Below are 12,985 nucleotides of genomic sequence, written 5' to 3' on the forward strand. Positions count from 1 at the left end.
TGTGTAGTTATAAGAAATAATGTACAGAGAACTCTTGCGTATTTTTCTTGGTTTCTTGGTTTCTTAGTTTCCTCCTATGGCAACATTTTGCAAATGTTTATTATATTTGTATATGCATATATTATATAAATATAAAATATAATAAATATGTTTGTTATAGAATAAATATTTTTATTATATTTACATAGCATAATGTATACTATATTATTAAGCGTAATATCACAACCAGAATGTTGACATTGATACAAGTTTTATTTGTGTTCATTTGTGTGTGTATATATACATATGCCTTTAGGATGCACACACACACACATATGAGGGGTCTTCAGAAAGCTCATGAAGAATGCTTATTATGAAAAAGCTATGCATGGATTTTAAATTTTTTTGCACCGAAATAAACTCATACTAACTTGTTATAACATATCTGAACAGGATCTAGTTTAAGGCACTAAGAAGGATAAGACAGCCGTTTGAAAAGAGCCTCAATCAGAGCAATATGAATTCTGCTAAAATTGAAGCAAGAACAAACATTAAATCTACGCTGAAGCTTGGGTAGAAGAATGGTAAAATCATTGATGATTTACAAGAAGTTTTTGGGGACAATGCCTCAAAGAAATCAGTTTACAAGTGGATAACGTATTTTAAGAAGGGATGAGATGACATTGAAGATGAAGCCTGCCACAGCAGACTATCCGCATAAATCTGTGAGGGAAAAATTCATCTTGTTTGTGCTTTAATTGTAAAGGACTGAAGATTAACAACAGAAAGAATAGTCAACACCGTAGATATCTCAGTTGGTTCGGCTTACATAATTCTGACTGAAAAATTAAAGTTGAACAAACTTTCCACTCGATGGATGCCAAACTATTGTGCCCAGATTAGCTGCAGACAAGAGCAGAGCTTTCAGTGGAAATTGTAAACAAGTGGGATCAAGATCCTGAAGCATTTCTTTGAAGAATTGTAATAGGGGATGCAACATGGCTTTACCAGTACAATCCTGAAGACAAAGCATTATCAAAGCAATGGCTACTGGGAGGTGGAAGTGGTCCAGTCAAAGCAAAAGTGAACTGGTCAGGAACAAAGGTCATGGCAACAGTTTTTTGAAATGCTCAAGGCATTTTGTCTGTTGGCTTTCTGGAAGGCCAAAGAATTGTAACATCTGCTTATTAGGAGAGTGTTTTGAGAAAGTTAGCCAAACCTTCAGCAGGGAAACACCCAGGAAAGCTTCAACAGAGTCCTTCTCCACCTTGACAATGCTCCTGCATTGTCCTGCACTCCTCTCATCAAACGGGCAATTTTGCAAGAGTTTTGATGGGAAATCATTAGGCATCCACCTTATAGTCTTACTCTGACCCTTTTTCTTTTTTAAGGCTAGTCAAGTGAAACAGCGGGAGTGGAGAAGGAACAAAGAAATCTGTAACTGGTTATGATCAGTTAGTTGTAAACCCCCACTGCACTGAGACCAATCTGACTTTTTTTGTTTCCTGATCTTAAAAATTCTTTAAAGGGCACCCATTTTTCGTTAGTTAATAGTGTAAAAAAGACTGCATTGACATGATTAAATTCCCAGGGCCCTGATCCATTCCTTAAGGATGGACTAAATGGCTGGTATCAATGCTTACAAAAGTATCTTGAACTCAATGAAGCTTATGTTGAGAAGTAAAGTCTGTATTTTTTATCTTTTAATTATATCTTTCCATAAACTTTTTGAAGTTCCCTCATATGTGTATAAGTTCAGTTCTATTTTTTTAACCCAGCTATGAACTCAATTTTATATATAAGTTTAGTTCTATACAATGTTATCACCCCTGTAGTTCCTGCATCCAGCACCACACACCACAGCCAAGACACAGAACAGTTCCAACACCACTAGTATTCCACACGTTGCCCTTTTATAACCATTCCCACATTCCCCCTGTTGGTTAGAGGTCTCAGTTCCTCTCCATGGGAGCCTTGCGACATGGCAACTGGCTTTCCCAGAACAAAAGATCCAGGGCAGAAGCTACAATGCTTTTTATGGCCTAAACTCAGAAGTCGCCCCCCACTCCCATCTTTACCCTCCACTCCTAAAATTATGTCATTTTCAAAATGTTATCTAAATGAAACCATGAAGTATGTAACCTTTGGTGATTGGCTTTTTCCCTTAATATAATTCATCCACATTGTTACATGTATCAATAGTCCATTTCCTTTTATTGCTGAGTAGTATTCCATGATAGGTTTGTATCTGTTTACCCATTCACCCATTAAAGGATGTCTGCGCTGATTCCAGTTTTTGGCTATTACAAACAAAGCTGCTATGCACATTTGTGTGGAAGTTTTTGTGTTTGGACATCGTACAGGTTTTTGTGTGTGAACATAAGTTTTCATTTCTCTGGGATAAATGCCTAAGAGTGCAATTTCTGGGTCCTATAATAGGTGCAGATTTAGTTTTTTAAGAAACTGCCGAACTGGTCTTCAGAGTGGCTATACCATTTTATATTACCACCAGCAAGGTGTGAGTGATCCAGTTTCTTTGCATGCTTACCACCATTCAGTATTGTTATTAATAGTTTTTTTATTAGCCATCCTTATATGTATGTAGTATGAAGCAACTTTTTTTTTTTTAAAAAAAGCCCTTATAACACAAGTCTCCTAGAAAAACAAATCTACATTTCCAGAATGAAGAGAGACTCTTCAAGTTGACTCACTATATGTCTGTCAACTCACCTTGCCTTTTTGTAACTAAGATTCTAGTTGCTTTTATTGAATTTCCTCTGACCCAGATAGGCTGCTCCAGGTGACTCAGACTCACGAGACATTGATGTTTTAATGGATATGTTGTTTAATTCAATGATTATACACAAATGCACAGACAAGAGAGGGTCTCTTTATAAGCATGAGCTTCCTAGTTTGAAATCCTATCAAAACTTAGTTTAACTGCATGTAAGGGGAGCATGTTGTGACTATTAATTTCACTGAGAAAACTCAAAAATGACTCTCAACTCTTTTTTTTTTTTGAGACAGAGTCTCGCTTTCTTGCCCAGGCTAGAGTGAGTGCCGTGGCGTCAGCCTAGCTCACAGCAACCTCAAACTCCTGGGCTTAAGTGATCCTCCTGCCTCAGCCTCCCGAGTAGCTGGGACTATAGGCATGCGCCACCATGCCCGGCTAATTTTTTCTGTATATATTTTTTTAGTTGGCCAGATAATTTCTTTCTATTTTTTTAGTAGAGATGGGGGTCTCACTCTTGCTCAGGCTGGTCTCGAACTCCTGACCTCGAGGTATCCACCCGCCTTGGCCTCCCAGAGTGCTAGGATTACAGGAGTGAGCCACCGCGCCCGGCCTCAACTCCTCTTATTGGACATCTGGGTCAGCTTTTAGCTATAGGGTGGAGAATAAGAACAAAAAAAAGTCAATTTGTTAGCATGATCCACTCTGATTCTGGAAGGCCTTTTTATCTCTGTCAACCCTTGTATAAAATCCCAACATTGACAGTTCTTCCTGGTTTAGGCCCAGTTACCTTCAAGCGAAGACAAGAATTTGGTTTGAATGAGGATAGTTTAGATGTCTGTTTTTCTCATAGTCATCTCTTTTCAATGCCCCTTATTAAGAATCTCTCTTGGCCAGGTGTGGTGGCTAACACCTGTAATCCTAGCACTCTGGGAGGCTGAGGCGGGTGGATTGCTTGAGGTCAGGAGTTCGAGACCAGCCTCAGCAAAAGCAAGACCCCGTCTCTACTAAAAATAGAAAGAAATTATCTGGCCAACTAAAAAATATATATAGAAAAAATTAGCCGGGCATGGTGGCGCATGCCTGTAGTCCCAGCTACTGGGGAGGCTGAGGCAGTAGGATCGCTTAAGCCCTGGAGTTTGAGGTTGCTGTGAGCTAGGCTGACACCACGGCACTCACTCTAGCCCGGGCAACACAGCGAGACTCTGTCTCAAAAAAAAAAAAAAAGAATCTCTCTTTTCTTAAATAAATTGGCATCTTTCTCTCTTTGTCCCTGTGAAGATAAAACTACGAGAACTCTAAGTCATTCTTTGTTAAGTATCCACCTTAACCTTCACCTTAACAAAGGAAAGAAAATGTATTTACAATCAATCCTACTCTCTATGACCTAAGAACAGTAACTAACAGATGGTAATAGGCTGAACACATATTTGTTGAATAAATTTTGAATAAAATCACATAGTTCATATTTCAATGTTAGTGAGATGGTTTTAGTGAATGCTAGAGGTGTGGACTTTGGAGTCAAACAGGTATATTCAAAGCTGGACCCCTCCATTCATTAGCTTAGGGATGCGATTTTCTCTTTGGGATGCAATTTTCTTTTCTTTGAATAGTGTCCGTTATATAGGGGTAGTGTGAGCATGAAAGGCAATAATGCACTGAAATACTTAGCATAGAGCAGGCACAGAGTATGTGCTAAGCAATTTTAGCTATGATTATTATTTCCAATGTCTATTAGGCCATCAGAATCTGAGCTCCCAAAATGCAGTGAATGGATATAACTTCCAACTTTTATTTGTCTTTGCTCCAGCACAGAATCTGGCATATAGTCACCAGCACTCAGTATATGAGTATTGAATTTTTTTTTATTTTTTTATGAGTATTGAATTAATACATATATATATGCATTGCATTCAGGGTAGCCTAATAACTGTATGGCTGAAATCACTGCCCCATTCATGGACTGCAGATGAGTCAATTTTGTGCACACAATGAATACTACTGAATAAAGTACATGGTAAAATTCTGGCCCATGGCTACTGACCAAATATGAAACATTCAGTAAATGGAGTGAGCCAGGCATGGAAGTAGGTAGGATATTGTATCCCACTTCTACTTCTGCACAAACAACTCTTCTACAAAAGCTAATTCTTCAAGATACAGTTTGGGATATAATATCTACATTCAAAGGAATAGTCTGTATATACATATATATATACATATATATAATGTAGTCAATTCAGAAAAGCAATATAATAACATTGCAGTTTGAAAATAGAGAAAAGAAAACAAAATTACCCAAGGTTCCTGAACCCAAATCTCATCATTGTAATCATGTCTGTTCTACTCTCTGTAATGTGCTTGGTCACTAGGAAGTCGATATTTCAGTGTTTTCATCTCTGAAATAAGGCCTGCAAAATTTGTTCCAGAAATACCTTTAAAGAGTACTTTAAAATTCTTGCAGAGAAGTAATTTACTGTAATAAAGGCAATTTCTGTTCCATTTTTATCAAGTTCTTGCCTAGCTTTAGGCCTAAGCAAGACACTTTCACATTTCTCTTTTTAAATTTCTGTCATTAGGGGGGTAACACTTCATCTCCTTTGGAGGGAAAATGTGGATAAGCATAAAGGAAGGAGGGGAGGAGGAGAGAGGGGAGGAGACAGGCTGGATGTGAGAAAGCTCTTGTCAGAAGCTCTGGATACTACTTATGCTCCATCTACAGATGTGTGATTCTATGTAAAACACTTGTCTCTCTGGGCTCTTCCCCTCATTTGCAAAGCTGTGGGGAGAGTGTTAGGGAGGGAGTTTCATTAGATGATTTCTAAGTGCACTTCTGCTTTTATTACTGTATGTAAGGGGTGTCAAACTGCGCTGGCCAGCAAGCCAAACCCAGCTGGAACCTGTTTTTGCACATCCGTAAGGTTATGATGGCTTTACATTTTAAAATGGTTGAAAAAAACTTAAAAGCATAGTATTTTCTGATATGTGAAAATTTACATAAATTGAAATTTTTATATAAGTATTATTGGAATATAGCCACAGTCATTTGGTTTACACATTGTCTATGGCCAATTTCATGCCAAGAGATTGCATGTTGAGTGTTGCCACAGAGACCGCAAGGCCCACAAAACCAAAAATATTTACTATGGGACCCTTTACAGAAAAAGTTTGCTCACACCTGTTCTATACATACGTAGTATACCTGCCTATTTGGGGTTGATCCATCTCCTTTATATGAAGTGTGTGCTCATCAGGTATTTTTCAAAATGTTATTATTAGAATTCATAACCCCATAAAATGTTCAGCTTCTTAAGAGGAGGCACTGTTTTGCTCACCATTAGACTCCTAGTACCTTGCACAGTGCTGGCACAAATCAGTATTTGTTGTGGGATAAACATTTTCACATCAATGCTAAGTTGGTGATTTGAAAACTCCAAAAAGGATTTTTCATCCAGTTCAAACTAAGTTGCCCATTTTGGTAATTTCTAATTTTTAAAAAAAGATTATTTTTAAAATTTTTCTGATCAAAAAACCTCCCAAAACCTCACTAAATTTTAGATATGCAATGAAAAGCTAATTTTTAAAAAAAACCCATTGAAATAATTGTTCTTCCTAAATAAAGCATTTATTAATAATACTAGTAAAATTGAAACGGCCTCTGGCTTTTACATCCGTGCGCCACGTTTTAAAAATGACGGTTATTGGATTCCAAGGCATGGTTGTCAGAAACATTCTGCGTAATGAAAGCACAGCGCAAAAAATACAAGCGTGAGTGCCGATCAAAATGAGCGTGTAAAGAAAAAAAGTAAAATTTTACATTCTGTGCAATGTGTCGAACGTGAACGTATTGCACTTTGTGTTGCAGATTTACTACAGCTGAGTCATTTCGGGACACAAGTGTGTGTTTCCAGGAAAAACGAGAGGAAGAAACCAGGTTGAGGGGCTCGCCGGGTTCCCCCGGGCACTCCCAGCAGCAGACACCGGTATTCCGCGGCGGGCGGCGGCGTGGTCAAAAAAAGGCGCCGCGGCCCCTTTAAGAGGCACAGCACCTTCTCCAAGATACCATCTTGCACCAGGAGCTCACTTAAGCTCTCCACCTACCTTGCTATATCCCCTCCTCCCTAACTGGGTACGGCCAGCAGGCGGGGCGAGCGAGCGTTTTCATTGGCCGTGCGCGCACGGCCCTCTCTCTTTTATTGGTTCCCAAGCCCGCCACTCGGCGCTCTCTCCCGCCCTTCTGAGCCTTCGGGCTAGGTTGAGTGAGGGCTCTTGGGTTAGTTCCTGTTAGGCCCCGGCCGGGGGAGTAGGTTGAAGTCTCCTGAGATGCCCGGTGGGCTGGGACACCGGGAGCTGTGAAGAGAGCGTGAGTAGGCGGCGAGTGAAGACCCACGGCAGGCCTGAAGAAGAGCGGCGGCCGAGCCCGCCTTCCCTGCACCATGCTCATAGAGGATGTGGATGCCCTCAAGTCCTGGCTGGCCAAGTTACTGGAGCCGATGTGAGTGAGGCAGGCTGGGCCGGGGCGGGCGAACGTGGGCGTTGGGGGCCCGCGGGGGCGTGGGGGGAGGGGAGGCGCCCGGGGGGCGGTGCTGAGGGGCCGCGGGGCGGAGGTCCCGGCGACGTCTTGTGTAGTACTCGCACCGTCGTGGGGGGGAGGGAGAGCTGGGGACGTAAAGGCGGTGTTGATGTTGGGCTGGGGGGGGGCAAGGACAGCGAGGGCTTTTTAAATATAAATATTGGGGTGCTAGGAGGGGTGGCTGGGATTGTGAGGGAACTTAAAATATTGCTGTTTGAGAATGAGGGGTGGCGGGCTGTCGAGGTATTTTTTAACGTGAATATTGGAATCTTGAAGGGAATAGCAGACTATCGAGTGCTTTACAAACAGTATTATTCCTGCACTAAAAGGTCTGGATCTAGAAGCAGAGTATCGAGGGCCCTTTCTAAATATTAGGGCGGACAGGGATGGCAGGGACGTGGACGCTGCACAGCAATTATTGGTGAGCTCTGAGGGTCCAAAAATACCGAAGGATTTAAAAAATACCATGGGGTGGCCGAAAGGGATGTGTGGGCATTGAAGGGTTTTAGAAATTATCGGGGAGCTGATAAGTATGAGAGCAAGGATATTAAAGGATTTTAAAGTATTACTGAGGAGTTGATAGTGCTAGGAGAACTGGCGGTCTTTAGATATCATTGGACGTTGGGAAGAAAATTGAGGTTTTTATAAGTTTATTTGAGGGTTCAAAGGGCTACACTGGTATGTAATATTATTGGTGGTGTTTGGAAGGGGTATACTTGGAGCATCTGGGGATTTTTAGATACAGATTTTGGAGGAATAAAAGGAGTAGTAGAAAGAATAAGGGTTTTTAGAGGACAGCTGAAGATAATTGGGGTGTAGGATTATTGTTAAGGGCTGAAAAGAGACCTGTCTTTTTAAAATATTTTGAGGAATGTTAGATAGTTGTGGAAGTATCACTGGAAGTACCCCTGAAAGGGGTAGCAAGAGATAGGAACTTTCTGTTTGTTGTATAACCATTTTAAGGATGTAGGATTGTGGAGTGTTGATTTAGGGGATCTGGGGTATAGCTAGTTTCTGGAACAGATCTCCTAGGTAGGGGAGAGGAAAGACTGGAGGATGATGAGGTGGAGAGAGATGTCTTTAACCAACTCTTTGGAAAGAGGGAATGGAAGGGAAAGGATCATTTCTTGCTCCTTCCACATATGTGTTTCTTACTTATACTCTTACTGGGGATTAGGGTTTTCTGCCTGAAAGAAAAGGGGTAGATGAAAAGATGGGCAGGCATTGATTCATTAGATTAGATCGCATTAGTGGAAAAATTGAGTGTTTTTCAGAGGTGAAAATAGGGAGTAATTTGGGAGATGTGGAGGCATGATGAAGTTGGAGCTCTTGGGAGACAATGTCAAGGTACTTCCCTGTCATCTATTTCCTGGTTCTTCTGAGAAACCTTGTTAATTAACTTTTGGGTTTTTTTTTTTTTTTTTTTTTTTTGCTACTTTGGTTTCTTTGGGTGGGAAGGTAGCATAGAGGAAGAGAGTCATCTATATAGTCTAGTGTGTTAGCCTTGTGAAGACAAGATGCCTAAGGGATGGACGCAGCATTAGGGGAATTTTGATGTCTGAAGTGGCATTTACATTCTAAGGATGAGAAGTGTGAGAGTAGAGCACAGGTATAAATGAATGAATGAATGTGTACTAAGGGCTTCTGAGTTTTAGATTAGTGGTGGTCTAGTTAAAGTGAAAATGACTTCTGGGCACACTTGAAAGTTTGGTATATGTTATGTATTTGTTATGTGTATGGGTCTCTTGAATGTGCTTTTTTCTCCTTACAATAAAAAGTTTTGGGACACAAAGATGGAAGTGGACTGTGGTAAAAGTGGGAAATAAGATAGATATAGTGAAATTGACCATATATGGAAAAGGCTGACAAAAGAAAAAGGTCTGTATATTTAAAAAATTCTTTGTCTTTGTTATTTAAGACTAAAAAAGAAAAGACTTAACTCTTTATTTTGTACACCTGCTATTCCTGTTGCCTTTTTTTTTCCTCAACAATATTCCACACAAGCTGTGATTTTGTTTGTTGGTAGAGATCCATTTAGAAGTATTAAATATATATTTTATGTCTTGAGTAGAAGGTAACAGCTTTTAATGTTACACTTATTTGCTTTTTCTTTTTTTTTTTTTTTAAACTCCCTAAAATGTTTTACTCTGGGTAGTTTTTTTTTTTTCTTAATGTAAAAACTTAGTTTGGGTAGGTGCTTCATCTTGCTAAGGCTGTTTGTGCTAGGGTTGGTTGGTTTGTTTGCTTGCTTTTTAATCGCTAAGTGTTATTCTGTGATTTTCAAAAGTAAAAATTGTCTTTGAAAATGATTACTTATTTATTTTCTCCGTTTGAGTTATATATTCAATTTAAAGCACATATGCTTCTTTTCTTTTCTTTTAAAAAAATTTTTGTTACTCATTTGGGGTTAAAAAAAGGCCTAAAAGCACTAGAATTTAACAATGTAGGTGGCTTTCCTAGAGCTACAAAATAAAAATACTTATTTTTAGCTCACATAAGTAATGTTTTTGGATGGAGATATTAATAAATAGAAAATGCAAATACAGATATCATATATATTCCCATCCTTAGTATGTCATTATGGTAAACTATTTTTTGTTTGTTTAGATATCCTAAAGTGTAATAAATGCTATGCTAAAGTGGATTGTGTTTGTAAATTTACTTTTTTGCATATTCCAGATTCAAGAAAATTTTCATAGCAGATTGGCATGTTGCTACAACATAGCATTTCAGAGCAGTTGTTAGGCTTTGAGATAATGTAGTTGCAGTGGCTAGGTTGGAATCAAAGTATGGCTGTGCACATGATTTCCTGTCGCTTTTTCTTATTTAGCTTAATTTACAGTTGATTAAATTTATAAAAGCTTTCAATTTGGGGGGATTTTTAAGATGTTACATCTTGTCACTGGTGAAACAAAGGCATGCAACAAGAGGTATTTCTAAACCAATCTAGTTTACATGTGATTATTCCCCATAGACAAGTTAGAAATGTCATGGGCTATTAGAGCTTATCTAGTACCTTCCACTCCTTTTGTAGATGTGGAGCATATCTATTACTTTTATTAGAGAAAAGACAGAATGAGGGAGCCTGGAAGAAATGACTCCTAGCCGGCTGGGAAAATAAAAACAGTACCACCATTTTTGTTGGCAGTACAGTAAAATGAGGGAAACCAATATCTCAGTCAAGAAATTTATGTCTCTTTCCCTACAGCTGTGTGAACAGACTAGACCTTACACCTCTTGTGTGGGGTCCTTATCTCTTTCAAAATATCCTAGATGTGATAGTTGTAGAGACTATGTAGAGATTATGCACAATTTGGAAATGTCGTGGTTTCTATCAGAAATGACTGCTTGTTTTAAGTATGTGAACCCGTTAAAACTGCGGTCCGCATCCCCCAGGCCGCAGCCTGTTAGGGACAGGGCCTCAGAGCTCATCCTCCGCCCCACGTCCATGGAAAAATTGTCTTCCATGAAACTGGTCCCTGGTGCTGAAAAGGTTGGGGACTACTGCCTTAAAAGTAAGGTTCTAAGTAAATCAAGAGGATGAATGAATCACTGAAGAAATTTCTGCAAGTTTAGGAATACTTCAGGCAAGCATTCTTCAATAACAAACCTGAATTTCTACCAAAGCATGTTTTATTTAATGGGGAATATTTTAAGTTATTTGTATATACGTTAATTAGATGTAAACATGTATCATTCACTGCTGAGTTGTTTGGCTTATTGTAAAAATTTGTCTTGGTGTATATTTTAAAAAGAGTGTTGGGGTTTGTAAACTCTGTGGACAGTTGCATCTATCTGTCTATTTTACTAGGGCATTGTATGAATCAGGGCATTTAGTTTGTAGTTCCATATCTGTCTCTGATTCACTGTGTGACTTTGGAGAAATTGTCTAGCCTTTCTCTCTTAAACGGAGCTAAATTATATTAGCCTTTTACCTACCTTGCAAATATGGTATGAGTATTAATTATGCAGACTATAAAAAATACTTTGTGTACCTCAGAATCATTCTATAAATATAAATGAAATTTTATGGTTTTGGGAATATGAAAATGTATTAAACTCTGTGAAAGTATTTTGCTAATTAATACTAAGCACCACTGCCACTTACAAAATAATAGTCTAATGTGGGACAGATCCAAAATCTCAGTGCAGGTCCTAAAAGCAGGAATAGGAATTGGTAGTGAAAGTCATAGACCTGATCTGCAGGATTTTTTTCTGTGAGTCCTAGCCATATCAGGGTCCTTGCAAGCACACTAGGAGATAGAATATGTTGTCATCTTGAAGTATATGATGTCAAGAGCAGCAGTAAAGTTCACAGACTAAGATTATTTTCTTGGTTCATGTTTATTGGTTCAGTGGTCATGGAAGGTATACTTTGGTTGAACTCTAGAGTTTACATGCTACTATAGGTTAGCAGTTCTTACCAAGTTAAACTCTGGCTACTAATTTCTGCAGTTGCCCAAATGGGAGGAAAAATCACCATCTAGCACTTGTTAGACCTGGCCTCCTGATAAATAAACTGCTAGGGTTAAATGAGTATTTTGGAGGCATGTTCTTAAGATTGAGAAGTACTGATAATTTACTAAAGTGTACTTAGTGGCTTCAAAGAATTAACATGCTTCTAAAGTGCTATGGGACTTGTTTAAGGAGACCATTTACTTTTTCTTAGAAAAGGACACATTTTGGCCAGAAGACCAGTTGGCAAGTTTTAGTCTACTAAGTTAAGAACATATTTGTTCTTCAGTCCTTTGGTCTGTTTCCTAAATATGTCTGACTTCATTCTTCCTGGCCCAATAGTTATAGGCTGGAAGCCAGAGTTACTTTTATAGCCTTATGTTTCTTACCACTGTCTTCTCTTATTCTCTCACAATGTTGTTACTTACTTCATTATTAATCTCTTTTTATACCATTTGTTAGTTTGTACTGTAATTATTTGTCTTCATACCCATCTCTTGGCCACATGACTACGGGGCAAGGTCTGTCTTACTCAAAGTAATTCCATTACCAAGCAAGATGCTTGACACTTAGTAAACACTCAGTAAATGTTTAAATGAACATCTTCATATGTATATTTAGATTAGTTGACAATTAGAAAAGTAAGGTTCTGGCCAGCCGTGGTGGCTCACTCCCAGTGAGCCCAGTGTTTTGGGAGGCTTAGGCAGGAGGATTGCTTGAGGCCAAGAATTTGAGACCAGCCTGGGCAACATAGCAAGACCTTGTCCCTACAAAAAAATTAAAAATTAGCTGGGCATGGTGGCACATGCCTGTAGGTCTAGCTACTCAGGAGGCTGAGGTGGGAGGATCGCTTGAGCTGAGGAGTTCAAAGTTATAGTGTGCTATGCTCATGCCACTGCACTCAAGCCTGGGCAACATAGTAAGACTATCTCTTAAAAAAAAAAGAAAGAAAAGAAAAAATGAGGTAGGGCCTTTAGGAGGTGATAGGTCATCAATGGGCAGAGCCCTCATGAGTGGGATTAGTGCCTGTGTAAAAGAGACTGGAGACACCCCTGCTTGTTGCCATATGGGGACAAAGAAGGAACCATCTAGGAGGAATGGGCCGTCATCAGACACTGAATTTGCCAGCACCTTAATCTTGGACTTCCCAGCCTTGAAAACTGTGAGCAATAAATTTTTATTTATAAAGTACCCAGTCTAAGGTATTTTGTTATTACAGCCCAAATGGACTAAGACAGAAAACCTTC

The 12,985-nt window shown here is 39.2% G+C and overlaps 1 protein-coding gene across 4 annotated transcripts in view; it reads left to right on the forward strand.

Moving 5' to 3' along the window:
- The first annotated feature begins 6,932 nt into the window (after positions 1-6,932).
- RBM27 (RNA binding motif protein 27) overlaps positions 6,933-12,985 on the forward strand; it is a 63,726-nt gene continuing 57,673 nt past the window's right edge. For 2 of the 4 annotated variants that reach the window (XM_045551125.1, XM_045551128.1), the window contains exon 1: positions 6,933-7,205. In XM_045551125.1, the coding sequence (XP_045407081.1) occupies positions 7,147-7,205 (59 nt within the window). In that variant the 5' untranslated portion in view covers positions 6,933-7,146. The remainder of the gene's footprint in view (positions 7,206-12,985) is intronic. The other 2 variants (XM_045551127.1, XM_045551126.1) reach the window with 1 other exon arrangement.

This window comes from Lemur catta, chromosome 5 (assembly GCF_020740605.2).
Source record: "Lemur catta isolate mLemCat1 chromosome 5, mLemCat1.pri, whole genome shotgun sequence".
Taxonomy (NCBI): Eukaryota; Metazoa; Chordata; class Mammalia; order Primates; family Lemuridae; genus Lemur; species Lemur catta.